Source organism: Lepisosteus oculatus, chromosome 2 (assembly GCF_040954835.1).
Source record: "Lepisosteus oculatus isolate fLepOcu1 chromosome 2, fLepOcu1.hap2, whole genome shotgun sequence".
Taxonomy (NCBI): Eukaryota; Metazoa; Chordata; class Actinopteri; order Semionotiformes; family Lepisosteidae; genus Lepisosteus; species Lepisosteus oculatus.
This window is the reverse complement of record NC_090697.1, coordinates 30,791,251-30,814,603: the sequence shown is the minus strand read 5'-3', so window position 1 is coordinate 30,814,603 and position 23,353 is coordinate 30,791,251. Positions and strand designations below refer to the sequence as shown.

The 23,353-nt window shown below is 38.5% G+C and overlaps 1 protein-coding gene across 1 annotated transcript in view; it reads right to left on the bottom strand.

Moving 5' to 3' along the window:
* The window catches only part of bckdhb (branched chain keto acid dehydrogenase E1 subunit beta), a 122,083-nt gene extending 99,255 nt beyond the window's left edge, over window positions 1-22,828 (bottom strand). Inside the window, exons 1-5 of the mRNA XM_006626304.3 lie at window positions 22,596-22,828; window positions 21,686-21,763; window positions 18,882-18,950; window positions 4,218-4,351; window positions 1,305-1,460 (exon numbers count right to left, since the gene is read on the bottom strand). Of these exons, the coding sequence (XP_006626367.1) occupies window positions 1,305-1,460; window positions 4,218-4,351; window positions 18,882-18,950; window positions 21,686-21,763; window positions 22,596-22,794 (636 nt within the window). The 5' untranslated portion in view covers window positions 22,795-22,828. The remainder of the gene's footprint in view (window positions 1-1,304; window positions 1,461-4,217; window positions 4,352-18,881; window positions 18,951-21,685; window positions 21,764-22,595) is intronic.
* Window positions 22,829-23,353: the final 525 nt, after the last annotated feature.

The following is a 23,353-nucleotide window of genomic DNA, read 5'->3' as shown; positions in this document are numbered from 1 at the left end:
AAAAGTCAGGTATCATTTTTCTTCACCCTTTTGTTTGTACAATAATCAATATGTAGTTAAAAAGAAAAAGAAACAGTGAACACTAAAATTGTGAATGTATAAAGTATTTTCCAGCAGCTGATGCACCAATAATCGGTGTAATAACCAATAACAAACAATAACAAAAATCATTTAGCTACTAGAAGTCCTTATCTATGGCAATACAATACACTCTGTACAGTGGTGCAAGAAAGTTGGTGAAACCCTTTAGAATTTTCTGAATTTCTGCATAAATTTGACCTAAAATGTGATCAGATATTCATCTAAGTCATAAAAATAGACAAAGAGAACCCAATAAAACAAAGAACACATAAAAGGTATAATTTTTAATTCATTTATAGATCAAAATGATCCAACATTAAATGTCGGAAAATACCTATACTAAACCTGACACTGAAGTAGCTCTCTCTGCAATGCCATACACTGTCTTTGTACAAGTGGCACTGGCAGTGCACTTTAGTAATCCCTTTGGTTTTCACAATTTTATTATACTGCATTAATACCAGCTTCATCAGGTAATACTTAAGATTTAACATCACTATTAGCCGTATACAATTTCTTGCATTAGGACTTCGTCTTTTTCGCATACCCCAGCTTGCTCGCCATGAGACACACAGACACCCATACAGGGAGAGAAGAGAGCCTGGGGTCAGAGCGCAGGGTCTGCCATTGTACAGCGCCCCTGGAGGAGTTGGGGTTAAGGTTAAGGACCTTGCTCAGGGGCCCAACGGAGTAGGATTCCTCCGCCAGCTGTGGGATTTGAACCGGCAACCTTCCAGCCACAGGCGCAGATCCTTAGCCACAGTTAATGACTTGTCATCTAAGAAAACTGTTTCTGTTTGCACTTCTTACTTCATGTATCATATAATACATGAAAATACAAGACAAATTTAAGCTCCTAGCCGAACAGCAAACTTAGGCTTAATGTACACAGACACCTTACACGGTAACACTAACCAGAACCTTTTAGGGGGGATTCTGACTGAAAGGCGTTCAGTCATAATGCCACGAATGGCAGCTACACACCATTGACTCCTCAGCCAAGCACAGAAACCAGATGTCTACCCCACATACACCAAATACACCCACATAAAAAACATGGTGACCCAGTGAGGGCCAGCCAGGCTACAGAACACACGACGAAAATAAAAGGTCTCACGTTGAAAAAATGAAGGTAATAAAACTGAAAAAACCCTACATTTCAAACAAAGTGCCATTCTGGAGTTTTAATGATCAGTTAATTCCCCCCTGATTGTGAAACATACCTTTAGTCCCGGACAGTGTGCGAAGAAGGCCTCGGGGCTCTGAGAGTGATACAGCGAGCCGTGCCCCACACAGCCCCAGGGTGCTCGGATAGTCAGGCTGCCACAGTCAAACAGGTTGCCAGAGCGGTACCGGTACTTTGCAGCTTCATTGACTATCTGCAAACACAGAACAAGATTTGCTTGCAGAACACTCACATGTCACTGTAATGCTGGCCTATAAAATGACATGACATGTTTCTCCTTTCCATTTATGAAACCCTCAAGATATCCAAATAGCCCTCACGATCACACGCAACTGTCTAAACCAGGGGTCTCACTTGGACTAACAAAACATTACCAGTAAAATTCGCTCGTTTTGTCATTGGATACTGTAGCGCCCCCGACGGGTGACAAAGCAGAGGCGCGCCAGGATAATGCACGCACAGCGGTGCAGACTGGGAACTGTAGCAGGGGATGGTCTGTGGGTTCCGCTATATAAGAGACACTATAGCGCTTAATGTAAATAGTAGTTAATTGTTCATTAATGTTTAATCCCTTGTCTTGTAACCACTCTTAACATGCCTTAGTGTCCTATTCACAGCCCTTGTGTGTGTTAACCCGAATTGAGGTAGTGTGTATGCCTTTGTTGCCTGATTGCCACCTGACAGAGTACTATGAATAAAGAAAGTGTGTGTGCAATCAAGAGCGTTGTCTTGATTATTCCTGCACAAGCCCCACGCACGCTACAACAATTCAATTCAATTTATTGTTATAAAGCGCCTTTCACAACAAGGTTGCCCCAAGGCGCTTAAATACATTTTAAACATACATTTTTTGTTCTATAGATTCTCTTTCTGTTTCAATAATTGACAGGGAAATATTTTTCTTATTTATTTTTTATGCCGCTGTAATTTTAATTTTCTGGTTACATCAACATTTGTTACGTAAACAACAGTTCTAGGAAGTATGAATGTGGCCTGCCGACTAGCGCATTTGATCTAATATTCATTTGAGTTTGAGACTCCTGGTCTAAACCATATTCAATATTCAATATGAAGATTTTGCATGTATCAAAATCCTACATTAATAATTAGACCAAAATAGCAAAGGAAAAAAATAGCCATTTCCTAGGAGACTGACATTGCTTGCTCAAACCCCCACCATCCTGCACAGCCAATCCAGGGTAAACATCCTCTGAGGCCTCAATCTCCCAAGGGCACAAAGAGGAAAAGAGAAACCAGAAAGGGCAGAATATCATCCAGAAAGATCACAGAGGTTCCGATTTAAGAAACAAAAAACTGAGGCTAAAAGACTTATATTCACATCAGATCATACTTAACCACTGTAATAAATCTGAAACAGACTCGGAAGAAAAACTGATAAAAGGTCTGGATTAATGCATACACACATGCCAAACATGGTTAATGCATTTTTTTAATCAAAATTTCCACATTTAGTTCTGACACTGTCACTGTGAGAGCTCACACAATCTGCACCACATTCTGTCTACAATCGGAGGTTGGTCTGCGGATTTCCTTCCCATGTAATAATAATAATAATAATTGCTTACACTTATATAGCGCTTTTCTGGACACTCCACTCAAAGCACTTTACAGGTAATGGGGACTCCCCTCCACCACCACCACCACCAATGTGCAGCATCCACCTGGATGATGCGACGGCAGCCATAGTGCGCCAGAACGCTCACCACACATCAGCTATCAGTGGGGAGGAGAGCAGAGTAATGTAGCCAATTCATAGAAGGGGATTATTAGGAGGCCATGATTGGTAAGGGCCAATTGGAAATTTGGCCAGGATGCCGGGGTTACACCCCTACTCTTTTCGAGAAGCACCCTGGGATTTTTAATGACCACAGAGAGTCAGGACCTCGGTTTTACATCTCATCCGAAGGACGGCGCCTGTTTACAGTATAGTGTCCCCATCACTATACTGGGGCATTAGGACCCACATGGACCACAGGGTGAGCACCCCCTGCTGGCCCCACTAACACCTCTTCCAGCAGCAACCTTAGTTTTTCCCAGGAGGTCTCCCATCCAGGTACTGACCAGGCTCACACCTGCTTAGCTTCAGTGGGTTGCCAGTTGTGAGTTGCAGGGTGATATGGCTGCTGACTGTATTTCAGCTCGTAACAAAGAGAAACCTAGAGATCGGCACACAGACTCTTCGCTTGTCTCAGATACCTGAGCTATGTAGACAGATAAAAAAACAATATCATAATAAGGGGGTTGATTATTTCTCAATATTCAAAATGAATAAACTAGACTGATTCCAGCTCTATACATATCGGAAAGGTCAAGTGATAAAAGTAAACTTAAATATAGATGCTGTACCAATAGTAAGAAACAGTCTTCTACAGGGGAAATGGAGGCTAACCCGTGGGATTACTCTAAATTCAGTTTGACTGCTCTAATACAATAACTTTATGCAGAATGAAATAGAAGAATTCTGAAGGACTGAATGACCTGTTTTATTATATTCTGTGATTATAATACTAATCATACTCCAGGATGGTGCATTAAATGCCCTTTTAAAAATAAAAAAAATAAAAGGCATAAATATGTTCACTTTAAATAGCTTGTGACTTTTTTGATGTTTTGTCTGTCTTCTCTTATCTGTATTGCAGATATACAGATATGATAATTTTCTACATCAAAGCCATGTGTCTTGTGAAGGACTGATTGAATATCTGCCAGCCTGTTCAGAAAAAGATTGTTCAACACTAGCATCAGCCACATGTTTCCAAACATATGAACCTTTTTAAAGAATTGCAAAAAAAAAATGGTTTTCCGTTGTCTAACAAGACCGGTACAGCTAGTCTGAACTTGCCAAGCACCTGGATCGAAGACAAATTCTAAAACCCATTTTAAACTAATGAGTGGTATAGAAGAACAGATAAAGACTTAAAATGCATACCTGGTCAAAAGCAGGATAGATGTAGTCTGCAAACTGGATTTCTGCAATTGCAGTGGCACCTGTTACTGCAATTCCTATACCAAAGCCAACAATTCCCTGCTCACAGAGTGGAGTGTTGAAGACTCTATCCTTGCCTAGAGAGGAAAGAAAGGAATCTTGTTATTCATCATATGAAAATAAATACTGAAGAGTGACCATTCTGACAGATATTGTAACTATCCTTTCAATTGCAAAAAAATGTTCTTTACATGATACATTTACAGCGACAGCACAGTTTCTTTGTTTGACGATGTATTGTGTATTGGTTATACATGTTCATTTTCTAAACAGAAGTGAAGACAGAGAAGGAATATAATATTCTCCTTATGTGCAGTTCATTCATAACATTCATAAGTCAACTGGTTATTCGCAAAGTGTTTAAAATGGCCTTTGCCTTGACGTTATAAAAATAAAATAATAACCCCCCACTCAAGAGCTATCAACCTGCTTTGAACTCAATGTTGAGAGTCCATAGTCAAAACTCACAAGGAAAACCATAGAACATTTTGTTAAAGCTAAACAAATCTGTTGCAGAAAGAACCTAAGAACACAGAAAGGACCATAGCACAGAAATAATAATGATAAGGAAAGATAAAACAGATACAGTGACATTTTTACGGTGTGAAGTCAAGACAGTGCCAAGAAAGAAAAATGATCTGCAGTTAATGACTGAAAAAATGATAAGGAAGCTGATAAGGAAGGCTTAGTGCAATCACCGAAAACCTCAGAGGTGCAGGTGTGAAGCCACCAGAAACCACACAATACCGAGACATCAGAATAAGAAAGTATAAAGTGATCACCTGCAAAAAGAACAGAAAATCAAAAGTACCAATATCAATTTTTATGGACAGGCGAGACCAAGGTGACATGAAGTGAACGTGTCACAACAAATCTCTGGTGTGAACATGATGTATGCTTGTGATCTAATAATATCAAATGTGATCCTGGGATTACACAAAAATAAAACATACTATTTTCTGCCAATTATTCATATTAATACAGATTGCTTTAAGACCATTATGAAAATCTTGAAAGTCTACACATTCCACTGAAATCATTGCATTCTGTTTATCATAAAGTTACGAATCTAACGTCACCTTTTCAGGATTTTGATATAAAAGCCATCTGCGACAAGGGCTTTATTGTCCAAACTACAATGGGGATTTTAAAATGACACCATGCGACTAGAAAGGTTAGATGGAATTTCCTCAGCTCAATAGTGACATCAAGCATGTGCTCAGTCAAGGACACAGCTGTTTTGCAGACATCTAAATGAATGATACACTTGTGTCATAATTATGCTGAAGAAAAAAAACAGTCGTTGCTGGCCTACAAACTAAATCCACAGCAAACAGTGGTTCTTTTATAAAAAGAAAGAAAACACTTCATTTCAGCTAAGAGGAACCGGGAACTCATGATGCAATCAAATTCTGCTCAATAAAAATAGGGCTGGATTTTTCTTCCTAATCCACCCTACAATTTCAAAACAAACCACAGTATTTGTCTAAATTTAGTTAAGCAACTTTATTTTTATGCACTGCTTTGTTTACTTACAAAATATACCGCATTCACAGCACATCTTGTTTTCTCAGAGAAGCCCTTTTCATTTTGGCTGAGGGTCACGAAGTGCTTCAGGATGTCCTAATTCATGAACTGGTCCACATGGGAAAGCAGCTACAGGATTTCAGGAAAAGCCTCAATGTCCCTTTTTACCATGCCAAAGTCTGTCAACAACGCTGAAATAACTGAAACACAAAGTACTGAAGAAAAAGCGACACTAATTCTAATGGCATGTAGGTATAATATCTCTGGCTTAGCCCTCTCTTGGACAGAAATGGGAAACCTCTAAAATAGTGTATAACATTTTTGTCCCCATGCTACGGAAAAGATATCGCTGCTCTGGAATCAGTCCAAAGAAGAGCAACCAGATACATTCCTGAGCTCAAGATGCCCTACACTGACATGCTGGAGGACCCAAACCTTTTTAGTTTTCGACAGAGAAGGCATGGGAACTAGGCGGAAGTGCATTCATAACTAAAAGCACAGAACAAAGTCCTGACACGTGATTTACTAGCACAGTGCTTAAGAACCTATGACCAAATAAGTGGCAAACATCTGCCTTTAAGTTTACATTGCTGACTGATCAAATGGAAGGTAAGGTTGTAGCCATTTATTATTCGCATCCAGTTTTACTACTATCTAGCTGAAACTATGTGAATGTGCATAGTCCTTACCCAAAGGGCCCTGGGAGTATGGCACAACCTTCCTAGCCATGTTGCTGGAAGCCAATACCCTGGCTTCTTTCAAAAACCAGCTGGATGGATGAGATCCTTGGACCAATTAACTACTAGAGAATGCGGGGGTCCAAATGGTCTCCTCTTGTTTGGGACCTTTCTTATGTGCAGAGCAAGACTGGGATAAGCGAAGTAATAGCTGGCTGGGGTTCTCTCAGCAATGAGCACCCATCAGAGGACCCGACAGTGTGTCAAAGGAAGATTGGCTCTGACAGGTGTCTCCTGTCGCAGTGGAGGAGTCACAGCTGTACTGCAAAGCCACATCATTAGTCACGATTCCAAACTAGCACAGTACATAATAACAATATGACAATCAAATGTCTCATTGCTATTGAAGCTGGTAAACATATGTATACTGCAGACAAACAGGATGCAATATTCAAAATCAACATGATCAATGTGGTCATTACATTTCAATGAAAAACACAAGAAACAGTCAGAGATGCAAGTGCACAGATGTGTGTTTCAAGCTTAAGAACCTCTTGTTTATCAACTGTTAAACTAGAAACAGTGTAAGACTGAGCTTGAACAGGTATTTTAGTTGCTCCATATTTTAGCACTCCAATCATCGCCAACATTTTTGCATAAAAAAGCATAAGCAGAAGCAGGAGGGATAGACTAAGATGGTAAAAGGGAACGAGTCTTAATTTTGTATTTTTCATTCGAGACCCATCCTGCACCACCGATTCGTTGCAAGATAATACAATACTGGTAAGTATCATTGCAACATATAGTATAATTGTTATTTTTTGTAATAGTTCTGGTAAGTGTAATTCTACAATAAGGTGGACGTTAATGCCAATAACTCCTTCTTTTCATCATAAAAACAATTCCTGAAGGCAATGGGTTTCCTCAACATTGTCTAAGTTGTTTTTCAGCTCTTGCAACAGACATGTAAGCCTGTATTAAATGATACAATGGCCACTACAATGGCGTGGACTGAAGTGCTCACAAGATAAAGAGCCCTGCTGTAAAACCTTCTGAGTGGAATTTGCCTTTTTCAGCTGTTTCCTTGGTAACCATGGAAGCACAAACTACATTCTATGGCGCACAAGCTTGTTCAAGAGGACTGAACGTCCACTAAGTTCTGCACTGAATTCTTGCAGCTTGCGGTAAAAGCAACCATGAATTTCTCAACACCTGATAGAATTTATCCACGTACTCCAAGTTACAGGAATTTGATTTTGTTAACATTATCATCTCGGTATCTCATCTTCGTGGGACATTAATTCAGGAGAGTAAATATGCTATTTCTTCTTAGGTTTTCTGAAAGTACAACAGTGTCGTGTAGGGGATCTGAAATAATCATTCAAACAATAATACCATTAGAAATGGAGGGTTACGAAAATGGTGAAAGTCAGGAATTGACCGAGCAGTTTAGTCAATGAGTAGAATAAATGTTTATAAACCACTACTTGTAAGTGATTTCTCTAAAATATACCCGAGCAGCTGGTATACTTAAAGGCACATTAATTCTGTGTTCTCTGGCATTGTTGAGAGGAGTAATAATCCAGGCACACTTGGTTAAACAAATATTTATTACAAAGACACAAAACACAAACAAAAGATACAACACACAAGTTACTTTATGTACAGTATTTACAAACAAGGCGTTTCAGAGGCTTAACGTTCTGGTCACCCAGAAAACCCCAGACCGCTGCTAAGCATTAAAATCTTAATGCCTACAGAGGCCACACAAAAAATGACCTTCTAAGTAACTACAATGCAAGCTGCAGTTAAATCTCTCTTCTCCTTGTTCCCCAGATGCCACAAAATAAATGGGAGCCTATATCCCTATCCATAAAAATGCACCCTAAGCAGGAAAGATGTTTCTAACTGAGGTATCTTTTACCCAGGAAACCGAAGTTCCCTAAAAACACAGAAAAGCACGCTCTCTCTAACAAGGTTCAAATACTTGGCTCCAGTCAGGTTTTGCCTGGATGCTCTCGCCTGGCAAAAGCTCTCAACTACCAACTCCTCCAGACTCTTCTCTCTTCTCTTCTTCTCTTTTCTTTCTCCTCCCCTTCTCTGTCCTCTTAATGTGATCTTACAGTATACTGTGTGTCTGTACTGCTCCTTGACAATCATGAATCCACATCTTACCTAGGTATACCAAGGTAAACTTTACAATTGTCCTCTGCTCAAAGGACCCCCCAGACCTTAGCATACATCCTCTCTCCTTTGAAGTTAGAAGTGTTTACTCGGCCAAGTGTCACAAACTCCATCTAAAATCCAAGAGACACTTTTCAGTCACCTAAAGCTGTAACAATACATTTGATTGTTCTGTTGCATTTCACTGTGCTGGATTGCACTTAAAGATGACTACACTTTTGTTGGTTAGCAAATAAATTACACGGTAAAATATATGGCTGTAATCTGTGGACAAATGTCACTTGCTGAGTCCCATATTACTCTCACTGACACCCAGATCGCACTCATCAGATGGGATGACCCCAGGCAGCACTGGTGCAGCTCGAGCTCTTCTTGTGATAGGGATCAACATAAATGGTTACCTGAAACCTCTAAACATATTCAACTTGAGCTTCACACCCACAGAACATACACACAAAACGGATACATTTCTTTTTCTTTGATGGAAAATGGGGAAAAAAAATAGAGTAAAACAACAACCCACATTGCAAATACAGGAAAATATCCCTTTCTGGAGAGTGACAGAAAGTGCTGCTTGTTTTTGAAAAGCGTCATTTCCTGCGTCATTCTCGCTCTCTGTGATCTGATATCAATCTAATCCGAAAAGAGAGAGCCCTTTTACAGTAACATTCATTTATATGGTAATGAGACACTTCTTAACTGATGGCTGTTGTCCATTTCCCTTGTCTGCGTATAAAAAAAAAGGGAGCAAGAGCCGTGTGCTGAGCCTTATTTCCAGGAGAAATGCAGTGGCCCTTAATAGGCTTCAGACAATGTGCGTCACCCATGGAAAACGCCTCATGTACTGTCCATTCGGATTAACCTGCCTGGTCTATAAATAGAACATGGAGCAGGAGGCTAAAGCAGTTTTCAATAACAATGGGGATAAAACTCAGTCAGCCTAGAAGGAATGACTTGGAAACTAATGGCTCTCTACAAAGATCAATCCCCTTCGTTGTTAATGAGAACATTTATTAAATGAGATCTGCGGCAGCCTTTTATTTTTCATTATTCGCTAGCGTTGCCTCTTGAATGATATACGTTTGTGTAAACTGCAGTGTATTTTGATAAGGGGTAATCGTGACCGATACATGCATACAGCCGTCCAGAAAAATTCCTAACGACATTTTCTGTGTTCTCTTTCAACTCCCCAACCAATTTTGAGATGAAAATACTCGTCTGCAGGAATTCAGCCAAGATCTTCCATGCACTGAGATGAACAGATTTCACACTTAAATCGACCTTGAGATCTAGCCTCAACTCCAACAAAGAAAACAATGCTGTTCACACAGACTCCACCATTCCATATTCAGATATAATGATGTGTTAATTGATGAATCATAACCATACACAAATACCATGCACGTTGTTTTAGCGTTTATATATAACGTACCTATATGAAACCATAAGGAAATTTGATTTTATGCACTTTTCCTGCCTTTCAGGATCTGTTACACACTATTCTGGTGATTAGCAGTCAGTCCTAAAGGCAGGTGGTATCAGCAATGATATTTTCTGGCTCAGGGGAATCGGGACCAACAGTCAATGATGCCTGCCCGAGACATTAAGCTGAAAAGCTGCAAAACTTTTGGTTCTTCGTCTCTTTAGTCAGTAGCTCCCAAGCATCAGTTTTCCCCACAGACATCACACGGTATACAGACATCTGTGTATCGTCTTTTACACCTACTCCTGCACGTCTGACAGGCACTGCAGAAACTAATGTGTGAAGTGTGGTCCTGATCATGTTTCAGCAGCTCAAAGTTTATTTACCTAATGCACAAACTTGCACACAAATATCGGTACCCAGCTGTCTTCACAATTCTACCCACCACGTGTCACTTTGAGATTCTTTTCTAAATACGTTTTCGTGCAGTGGAAGGGGATTGCGGACAAAGGTGGACAAACCTGATCCCGGAGGTCCTGATGTTTTCAGGTTGCATTTTTAACCAGTGAATTTCTAAACACTTGCAACAGTAGTTTAAAGATAATCTAAAATGAAAAACAATGCTTCACACTGTAGCTCTCAAGAAACACGTCTGACCATCCCCGGCTTAAATGACCCAATTAACTTAAAAAAGGTTCAGAACCCAAATCTTAAAGTCTATAAAAATGAACAATTTAGAACCAGCCTTGAAGACCCGACTAGCTCTCTCTAGGACCAAGGCTGGCCACGCCTGAATAAAAGCATTTCCTCGGAAGGTTTCAAGTTCCAAGGTTTACCTTGGAATTGGTTGGGAAACAAGCAGATATTTCAGCTGGAACACAAGTGTAGCATGTGCATGTGGAAAATTCTGAAACAACCAACTGCTAAAGGAGAGAAAGTCAGCTGGATCAACTGAACCGAGCCACGTTTATACTGGAATTAATCAAACGGGCCAACACACAGGTCTGACTATGTTTTTACACATCATTGCCTTACGTTTTATTCAAAAACAACACAAACAGCAATTACCGAACTTGAAATGTAATCACCTTTAACTTACACTCTCGCTAAACTCCACTTGCTGTTTTAGGTTAAATACTTCACAGTAAAACTTTTACAGCATCTTAATTTAATTATTCCCAGTCACATTCCATTTCTGTTTGAAATTACTAATCAGTAATCCAAAGCCTATGATTCATATAACAAGTCTCGGTATGTGAATGTATAATGATCAATGGGTTTATGTAACTTAATCAAATATATGCTCCATTGCCAGATAGTTTCTCTTTCACCTAGGAAAAGTGAAACAGTAAAGTGAAGGGCCACATAAATGCTCAGGTTTGTTAGCACTGGTTAGGATCATGAGCTCAGGTTAAGGACTGTTTAGAATTTTTAAAACTAAGTGTAAACATAATTATTGGATAAACTGTGTATGTTCTAAATATTGTATTCATTTTTCCCCCACTGTGTGTTTTACTCATTATTTGAAGTTGCAAGCTTTTTTGTTCTAATGTTTTAATTCTCTAACAAACCCTTTCCAATAAGTACCGTATTATTTGTATGCTCAGTTTACAAACTGCCATTCAAAAGCCAAAAGGCAAAAAAAACACTGGATAATTGCAAGCATGAAGTTAGCTATTTTATGCTTCACATTGGAAAAAAAACATTTCAATCTTTTAAAAATCCAGATTTCTAAATACTTACTGTTTTAAGAGCAATTGGAGAATTAAGGAGCCAGTGGTTTAGTGGGTAGACTTTCCATCAGAGAAACTGAAAATATACTGCTTACAGCAGAGTTGTTCTAACTTAAGGGTCTTTACATGACTCCCACTGGCAGATCATGCAGTACCTTAGTATTATAAAATACAATGTTTCAAGCTAAGAAGGAGTTTCTTGATTTTAACCATGGCTATGTGGATGAACCCCATATTCTACTGCACTCAAACTCTCCTTTGGAGATAACTCTATATTTTAAAGTATTTACGCACTGCAAACTGCATACATGTCATCACACTAAAACTACTAAACTAAAACCCAAATTGGCTCTTCTAGATCATGAACAACTCCAACTCCAGATTGTGCCTTTTTTTAGTTATAAATTTCAGACATCCAACAAGATCCGGAAAAAAAAACGTAAGTGGTTTCTTCTATCTTCTATCATTTGCTTAGTCTTACAGCGTGATATGCCAGCAGCCATATCACCCTGCAACTCACAACTGGAAACCCAGTGAAACTCAGCAGGTGTGAGCCTGGTCAGTACCTGGATGGGAGACCTCCTGGGAAAAACTAAGGTTGCTGCTGGAAGAGGTGTTAGTGGGGCCAGCAGGGGGTGCTCACCCTGGGGTCTATATGGGTCCTAATCCAGTATAGTGACGGGGACACTATATTGTAAAAAGGTGCCATGTTTGGGATGAGACATAAAACCGAGGTCCTGACTCTCCGTGTTCATTAAAAATCCCAGGGTGTTTCACAAAAAGAGTAGGGGTATAACCCTGGTGCCCTGGCCAAATTTCCCATTGGCCCTTACCAATTATGGTCTCCTAATAATCCCCATCTCTGAATTGGCTTCATCACTCTGTTCTCCTCACTGATAGCTGGTGTGTGGGGAGCGTACTGGTGCATCATCCAGGTGGGGCTGCACACTGGTGGTGGTGGAGGAGAGTCCCCATTACCTGTAAAGGGCTTTGAGTGGAGCGCCCAAAAACGGTGCTATTTAAGTGTAAGAAAATTGTTATTATTATACCGGAGATGCCTACATCCCTGACTGAGCTAGGGGAGGTGATCTAGGACATGACAAAGACTTCATCTCTTGGCACTGATAGGATTCCAAATGAATTTATCATTTTCTCCCATACTTCCTTTTGCTGCTTCATCTTCAGTCCTGCAATAGCATAAGCCTCTTGGCCAGATCATCACTGCATCTGAATATTTGCACATCACTGACTTATCTGGTGAAATTAATTAATAAAAAGTCATTTTGGAAGGATGTTAATACTGCCATTATGTCTCTTTTATTACTTGTACTAGCTGCCATGACCTTTCACAAACCCACGGTCTCGCCACAAGCGACAGCAATAGTTCCCGTGAATTATAATGTGGTACGTGGCTCTTCCTGCTCACTAGTCACTGTGTGAATTGTGTAATGATGTACGAGCGAACAAGAACAGGTTGTGCAGCGGATATTTCACCACAGAAAGTTTCCAACGTGATCTGCTTGCAGAGTTAATAAGTAAGTTCCATTTATCGGCAAAACCATCTTGAAATCGAGGGCAATATCTCTATTGCTTCCTCACAGTGTAATAGGGCCCCTTCCCATCACCAGATGTTTTGTCGCTTCAATCTGAAACGTGTTGCGCATACCTAGAAATTGAATCTGTTTTGTGATGTAAACTGGCAGTTTTACAAGTTACTCAGTAAAATTAACTTTTATTGTGGTGTGAAAGGCACTCATGAATACCGATTCTTTCTAACCCTGAAAAATAAAAATTGTGGCATAGATCCCCTTTAAAGAATGCCTAGCATGTGATAATATCCATCCCCTCTTCCACATCATGCATGCAGCTACTGACACAGATTCCCCTCACACCACTCTTTCACTGGAGGCCAGCTCAAGTGGGAATACAAAACCTGCTTATAGATTATATGGGCCTGGAATCACATTCCATTAATATGCGCAATAGTCAAAACACCAATACTACAACAATAGTTAACAGGCAGCATGTGTCCCTGCCAGCTCTGTTAGGGAAAGCCCATATTCACTTGTGTTGATTGCCTTGTCACTGGAACCAACAGCTCAAGCTGTCATTTTGCTATTGTTAACCATATTTCTATTAACAACACTAGATATCTCTCTATGCTGCAAATTTCATTATAAGCAAAAACTGTTTCCCATTTCCAACTTCAACTGCTAACCATTTCAGATTATTGTGTTGCTCTACCAGTGGATTCAATTATTTGAGCCAAGTCTGCATTAGCGCCGTGGAAAACACAGAAAAATGATCCTCCTCCGACTGTGAACACATTAGATAATTGAAGGTGCTGATCCGAGCAGTTTTCAATTCTTTTGACAGAAACCTAGAAGTGTGGATTTTGAGGGAACAGAGAAATTGCATTTGTTCCGTATTTCTGTTCAAATATAAATTTTGCAAAAAAGGAAATTACAGTTCTCCACAGTACACCATGTGGTACATAATTTTGTACTAGGCTTTCAAGAAATTATACAACTTACATGCTCAGTCTAGACTATGCAGAGTTCATATGCAGCATTTAAGGCAGCACATATGCTTGTAATGCATGGCTATATTCACGTTTGTGTCAGCATCTGTAGATGGGTAATGCCATTCTCTTCTTTCTTGGGTTTTTGAATACCGGAGATTATGCAGCATTTAAATGTGCTTTTGAAGGAAGGATGTAAAGCAATTGGTAGGGAAAGCCTCCCCCAGTCCCCTGTGTACTAAGAAATTTCAAGGTAGCACAGAACTCACTGCAAATGACCATAAGACAGGATCAATCCAGAAATGTTTTCTGTTATAATCACCAAATTAAGGCTGTAGAACTTACAAAAGAGATGGGTATTTCTGCTGAAAGCCTCTGAAATCATGAACATCCGGACATGAAACCCCAGCTCACAAGATCATCGTCCAAAAAGTGAAGTCCATTAAAGATATGCCGGAGGCCTTTGAAACTAATTCAGAGGAATTTATTTGGTTATTTGGTGGACACGTGGTCATCACGGTGAAGAACGAGAAGAGCAGAAGAAACCAGCAACTTCTCTGAAAACGCTGTTCTGCACAAATGCTTCCCGCTAGATCATGATTGCTGTCAAATGGATGCCACACAATGATCTATTCACTAGTCAATGCTTTTCAGTCTATCAACCTAAAACCATCCACAAAAAATGCCAGGGGAATGCTGACACATGACGACAGAAGAGTGCAGTAGTTCACAAGGCTGGAGAAGCACAGGCCACCATTCACTAGTTTGGATTTTAACAGCTGTATCACACGCACTAGAGCCCAGTCTTAGTCCTGATTGTCTACTATTTGTCCCAACTGCTGAAGTCTAGACGACTGCTGTAGATGAGTGGTTACAGCAGAAGTCAAGACTTTATTTAAGAGGTGATTGCTAGTTTGAAGAATAAGCTGACTGCCTAAAGACTTTCTATTCTGCTGAAGGATTCAGCTTCCTCTAAATGTTTCGAGACAGGTTTCCAATCACTTCGGTACAGGCTCTTCCCAAAAAAAAAAACTTTGCTCAAAAACTCTCCTGGTTCATATTTGTACATCTGCATAAACTCTGGAACATGGTGAAGGTAATGTCCAAGTCTGAGCGCGCACGGCTCTCACTGAAACTGTCTTTCTCAGCCTGCTTATTGGGCTGCAACCGAAGAGTTTATCAGGAGAAAAGAAGTAGAAGAACTGAGAACGGTGAACTCAACTAGAAATAGATCCATCTTACACATGGAAAGTCAAAATAAATTAGAACATTGCAAGAATTGGAAAAGGCTTAAAATGTCTCAACAAAGCATTCCAAATGATTGAAAAATGTGAATTGCTGACTTCACGCAAATGTCGTCTCAAAAGGATATGTAATGAACTCTTAAAGTAATGTGACCCACCAGTACAGCACTTCATAGCTACTTAGATCTTTAAAAGGACCATATTTAAATAAAGGCAAAAGCAGACACACAGGACCGCATAATACAAATATGCGTCCTGTCAGCTTAATGTACTTGTAAAATTGAAAAAGAGTGGGGAACAATGGGAACTACTTTCACTACAAGTCACTAACTAAATGTATTTTATTGTTAATTGAATGGAATTCAGATTAGGAATTCAAATCCTACTACACAGTATGTGCCCATAAGGCCAGAAAAATTGCACACACTTTTCAATATAACATACAAGTGAATGTTAAAATCTTATATTTGAATGATGGTCATTATTTCACATATATTATCAATACAAAAAATACAAGATAGGTAAAAATGACAAAGTTACAATGTGAAAAAAACAGAACAAAAAGGACACACGCACTCCAAGGCAAAACAAAAGCTTGTTACACAAATTGATGATGTTGAGCACTGTCACACGGACTTGCTCATTCGAAGAAATGCAATATGAACAAGGAAAAGCTGTCACTTGCATTTTATTTTATACCATTACCTTTATTTATGGCCCTACCTGAACTACCACGCTTCTCAGCAGCCAGATACGTTACTCAGATCAAACAACACTATTGAGCACATTTTAAATTCCCCTTTGATTAGACTGTGAATAGAAGGCTCTATTCAGGCCCTCATGCTCAGCTGGATGAAATAGAAACAAAATGTCATCCATATTTCTGGTAGGTTTTTACAAGTCTGTGCTATACTGTATATTCTGCTTCAGACAAAAAAAAAAGTTCATCCAGATCTTGGGTGGACATTCCTTTTACCTCCATAGTGAGAGAAATAGCTGCTTGGGGGAAAACCTTTTCATCCCAGTTATTATTTCAGTGCTACAGATCTTTCCATTTTAATTAAATGCCATTTCCCCAAAACATGCATCCTATAAGAGCACAAGTCTCATACAACAGATATCTTGCTTTTAATCTTCATTCATCATTCATTACCTGAAACAGTGTTGCCATTAAGAAACCCTCAATCCTAAAAATTCTTTAAGAGCAATCCTTTCTCCCCTCAGACACTTATAGGCCTTTGTCACAATCTGCACTTTCCCCATACTGCAGCACTGAAAACACAGTGATGCTCTGCCACCTAGTGCCAGTTTCAACATTTAGCGATTTTAATGAGCTAGGGCAACTGGGTAACAACTGGACAAAAAAAGGCTAGAAACACTGTTCAAACATCAAGGTTCTTTAGGACCAAGTGCATAATTCTGCACAGTTTTTGACATTATTGGCATATTTTTATTGCAGTTTCTCACAATGTTATACATTTATTTGCTTTATATTACAGTAGCAAGTCTACAAAATAAGTAGCACAGCTCAGACTACACACTTAGTGAGAAGGAATTCTTTGTAATAAAGAAAGCCTGAGCAAAATCAATCAAAGATGTGTGAATTAACATTAAAAGAAAAAAAAAACTTCCCTATTAACTTTAGTTCAATCTGTGCCAACTTACCAAACCTTGTTCATATTAATATTCTGTAAACCATGCAGTTAAGAAACCAAAGCTGTGACTAATGCCAAATGCATGTTAAATTGATCATCCAAGATACTATGAAGTGTCTTGAAAAATTAAAATTGAGACTTTTATTGAAACCTTAGTTCTGGCTTGAAAATCAAAAATAGTCTCAAGATACAGTAGCAGTATTTTGTGGTTAAGTTGTCTTCATTTCTTTCTTCACCTGCTATATCAGCACTATAAATTTTATTTCATTATTAAAATAAAAGCTCCAATTTAATATGCGCTTAGATACATGTAAAAAGAAACACATATTAATAACACTAAAGATGAATGATCAAATAAAAGACTATTCAACTGTCTGCTGTTTCAGTGAACAGCGTATGGAATTTAATTTGTTTGATGTAACCATCAAGGCAATCTAGTGAGTTTAACGTGCTTGAAAACTCACAGGAAAAAGTGTATAATCTAACTTCATAATTTGACACATTTGAGATTATGCAGTTTTTAAGGAAGCATATAACTCAAAACTGTCACTATATTTTGCATACATTTACAACGGATGTGTGAACTGAACGTTTTGTCTGTTTCCATGATTGATGATCCCGGTTGATCATGTTAAAACCACAATAGGCGCTTTGGCTAAGGAGCTGGGAGGTTGCCGGTTCAAATCCCGTGGCCAGCAGAGGAATCCTACTCTGTTGGGCCCCTGAGCAAGGCCCTTAACCCCAGGTGCTCCAGGGGTGCTGTATAAATGGCTGACCCTGCGCTCTGACCCCAAGCTTCTCTCCCCATCTGTGTGCCTGTGTGTCTCATGGAGAATAAACTGTGGTATGCAAAAAAAACAAATTCCTAATGCAAGAAATTGTATATGGCTAATAAAGTGATCTTATCTTAATAATATAAATATATATGATATGTAATAACTTAATTTTTAGGACAATAACTGTTGCTTAAACATTCCTGAATAAAAAAGGCTACATAAAGAAGACATAAAATAAATCTAAGAACACAAGAAAGGTTACAGGGTGATGCAGTGGTAAGCACTGGTGCCCTGGGTTCAATTCCAGATCAGGGGTTCTCAAATAACAGGGTCGTAATTGCCACTGCAATTACCACTTATGTATCTGAAACTATCTGGGGAATAAGTGATCCAATTATGAATAGGCTCAACACATACTTTCAGAAAACCATCATAAGGTCATAAAACTCAACAACTCATTTTTCAGAAATGCAGTTGTTGAGATAATGGGTACTATTTTCTTGATGGGGTGTGGATACAGTGAGAAATGTATTGATTTTTAAAAATACAGTATATCTAGGAGAAAATGATCATGTAATCACTACTGTACAAATAGAAGAAAGAAACAGCGTTTGTTGATCTATATACAATTAAATTTTACCAGCTGAAGGAAAAATGGCACACATCTCAAAACCAACTTCATAGAGACACAACTGTCTCAAACTGCCACAAGTCTTGAACTTAAAGCATCAAAAAAATAAACCAGAGTGCAGTGCAAAATAGTTTTTGTATACTTTGGTTTATAGTTTATACAGTACATTCACTGTCAAAAAAAGCACTAGAAATTAGATGACACAAATTGCAGCATCTTACTTCGAAAATACATACCGTATTTATCTCGCAAACCAACAGTGCATCTGAAGACACCTCCAAAAGCAACATCTTCTCCAAAGATGACTGAAAAGCAAAAAAATGAACACACATTAGAACTGTATGGTAGAGAGTAGTAAAGTAGGCAAAATTGTAAATTTACATAAAATTCAGCAACAAAGTAAACCTTCTGCCACACTTATTTGATTCTTAGTGTTTAGAGACCCTCCACAAAACCTGAACCGATAAGCCCATAAGGCTTTTAGTGGTTACCATCCACCTGCATTCAGACAAGATCCAAAGTGATTTCTGTTCATAAATAGCACATTTTATTTTATGAATAAATCTACAAAATGGCAATACCCTTTCAATGTGTAACTAAGAAATAAAAACGCAGTAGCAGAGTATTCACACTGTAAACATAAACAATATAGAACTGTCATTTAATTTGACAAAACATTGTCTATCTTATAAACCAAACTGGAGAAAGAAACATCAAACTATTCCTGTCAGAAAAACGACCCTTTTCATCAGTGATTTTAAAAGTAATTAAGCATTGCTAAGTGGCAAAGGAATTTGTAAAGAGGAGCATTTGGGAAACATCCAATTTTATTTTGCCTGAGTGAGATAACTGTGATGGTTATGGTTATATAAATCCTCACAACCTCTAGACCAAACTGCTCTTTGAAGTAATTTTCTATATACAATAGCTAATGATATCTTAAGCAAATGATAGCTTATCTCAAGCAATAGAAGGAACAACCCCTACCTGAAAGTAAAATCATGAATTAATGTGCTCTTGGAACATTCAACTATTCCTACTCCCACTAGAAATCTGCAAACATAAGCAATGAATTTTGTTTTGGACTAGGTCTTACATTTCTGGAACTGCATCGCTGACATCAAGGGAATCGTGGGCTATCGTGTGATTATCACATAAAGTACGCAATAATGGACTACTGAGAAATACTCATTTTCTCATAACTATGAGATGGCATAACTTTTTTTTTCTTTTCATGTCAGCCACACGCTTCTGGATAAATTAAAACTGTTGCCAGTGCCTATTTAAAAAATAATCATTGACATAGCCTCTGACGATGAAGTCACTAAACAACAGAATCTTGGTTTTCTCAACACAGTCTGTGCCACTTTATTTAACTATGTGACATCAAACAGCTGTAACATTTAACAACAGCTATGCAACGATTACCGGACTAGAAAGAGGGACAATTGATACCACAGAGCTATAATTTCATCACTTGCACAAAATGCTTAAGGATCTAAAATACACAAAATATCATCTGTTTGCAGTCTTATAGTCATTTCACAGGGACTCCAGACCCACATCAATTAAGACAGTCAATGAACAAATTAAGACACTATGGAGAATGGAGTACATGCACCAACTCCGTTTCTCATCAGCCAGCTAAAATCCAGCATGACTGAAAGAGCAGTCATTCAGAATACCCTGCTAAGACTTAAAGCACTGTCACAGTCAGTAAAATTAAGCTGTCATGTCAGATAAAAACAAACATAAAATGAGGTGTGGCTATAATTCTATACGATCAAATTGAAGTCTTAGAGTGCTAAACAATAATCAAAACATGCTGGATAGAAGCTACAGGATAACTTAGCTTGTGATAAAGGCAACCTTTTATTGGCAAATTTTCCAAAGGTTGTGAGTACACTCCCCACCATCAAATATGATACTGGGGCAAAACAGTCTTTCATGAAGGACTGGTCCCAAGAATGTAGTTGGAATACAAAGTTCACATTTTCCCTTATATTTAGCTACTTTTTTGTCCAAATATTATTTTTTAATTGTTTACAAGATATCTTAATCCAAGGTTACAATTTCTAAATCAAATCGTGTAATAACATAAGTCTATCTTGTTGGTTCAGAAAAAAATAATGACCAGCGTGTATCAGCAACCATTCTTGCAAATTGGTTGAAGCTGCAAAAATGTCAAACCACATTGCACAGTAGAGACAAAAAATAAATATTCACGACTATTTGTGTCGCATTTCAGGCCCAGTCCTGCTTTTTAATTATGACCATTTGAACAATTCATACTAGGCTACCATGCCTGCTGTGTGTAAAATTACAACTATTTTACTAGTCCCCACATAGTAGTAATATGAAGTAGGTTTTAGGACAAAAATATAATCATAACAAAAGTTACCTATTTTTATAAACAAAATCTAATTACTTGTGCGCTGGTTATCTGTATGTCATGCTTAATACAGATTGAATATAGAATTGCTGAGATAAAAAGCAGAAACATTTTAATCAATATCTCTCCTGTAAATTTATGATCTTAGGCGGACTTGCTTCCTAAATTCAAAATTTCTGCACAGCTTTAAATATTCTATTTGATTGTTTTATAATTGGTAAGGGGTAAATGCATTCCTAAGGCAGCTTTTTTTTAATACTAGATCAAAACACAAAGGTGCTAAATATCAATTCAGTTCTAATGCTAAATGAAGGACAAATAGTTGTGTACCATAAATCACCCAAATATGTTAAGTACTGTGCGGTCACAACATCATTGCAAAACTGAATTCTAGTAGTGCACTTTGCCAGTCGAAGCTAAAACAAAGTAATACACCACTAAAGAGACAAACAGCAGTTAAACTTTTTTAAGATTCAGGCCTTAGGGAAAGTTAAATGACGTCATGTTTCATACAGCTCAGTTCACAACAAAAGCACATTTTATAAGTATACAGCATTTTGATTAGGTTTCATTCTTTAACTTGGTAATCTGCAAGTCAGCAGTTTAATGCAAACTCAGCAAAATGAGCCGTCACATCCTGTACAATACCTGCAGTGGGGTCATTGGCAAGGGTGTTGTCCAAGGCACTCGTTATTGATTGGAAAAAATTCATTTTTTGGGTCTGACCTAGAATTAAGAATATAAAACAATAACATTAGAAATAATCAAAAATACCTGATTGTCTTTGCCCAAATTAACAGGACATTTTTCAGAATAATCACCATGTTTAATGATCACATTCAGGGACTTAAATGAATTCATCAATAAGCTATTTCCGCAGAGGAAATCTAGCAAAAACTAAGATTTGCTGTCATTCATGTTCTTAAAAAAGACACATTACACTTCTCGTGCAGTATTTAATTGCCACAACATTTACTTTTGCTTCAAAACAGGAATAATTTAGATCAACATTTTTTTTACCTTTTTAAAACTCAAGAGAAGCTGAGGTTTTGAATGCCAGATTGATCAGATTGATTGAGAATACAGCACAACAAAAATATTTCGCAAAATAAAGCGTAGTAAAATCAAGAATTCTGTACTTCAAATATATTTATCTACTTAACCGTCTTCTCGAGTAAAATTTCAGGTATAATCTTCAGGTTCCATATCTGTCCACTAAAAAGAAACTTCACTTTGTTTAGTGGAGCTTCACAACTTGCTAGCGTTTAAAAAGTCAATATCATGTGAAAAATGGGACCTCAATGGCAATTTTTATTTAAAAAAACATAAATTAATATTAAAACCTTTAGGATATGTCATTCCCAGGAGCTATATAGATTTTAAGACACAATTACTTTGAAGCCGAGCATGTTTTATTTCGAAGAAATTGCATAATACGAGAAATAATATCTGACTTCTGTTAAAACGCATCCACCTAAAGAATATAGCATTAACACTTAGTGCGTCCAACAGTCTGTCCTCTATGTAAATAGAGCAAGGGCGCCTCAACTAGTCTTACCATGCTGAGTTGGTGTTGGGTCAGCCTGAAAAGTGAAGTGGGCAGCATGCCGTTTCTGTATTTTCAAATGGGAATCACAACTGGGGACCAGTTTAAGCGACACACCCCCAAATCGGCAGAGCAAAACACTGTTGATATTGTGGATAGTGGCTTTGCAAGAGCCTGCACTTCTCTGCAAGAACCGAGCCACGGCCGCCATTGTTGTTGGAACCAGGAAGAGAAACAACCTCCGAGGGCGGGACCAGGCATACTGCGCTCTGGTTGGCGGAAAAGGAGGGCGGAGGTTTTTCTCCCCACACGTGGATGACCGGTTCACGGGAATGCTGATGGAACGTCATTTTCAAGCTCCAGCGTATCTATGCAACGGACGAAAGGTTACCCTGGACCCAAGCGGAAGTGCGGCAGTAGACATCGCCAGTGTTTCATGGTTTTGATACATCTATTGGATATACAGTATTGGTGGGATTATTACTAGTTGTAATAGAAGTGTCAGAATAAACCTGCTGGCCCACGATGCCTGCCATTTGTCACCTTTATGCAAAGTAACAACCCCTGTTCTCAGATTTAATTTTACTTCTCGATTTCCACTTTGTGTTTCACTTTTAAGGATTTTGAACTCAGGTTCCAAACAAAAGTACCTAAAAAGGCTCGTCTCTAGGGATCCTTATCAGCAGCATGTGAGGTTCTAACATTAAATGCATTCAGGTCCCCATTATAGTATTTTCTGTTCGAAACTTAAATGTATTGAGTTGTTAACC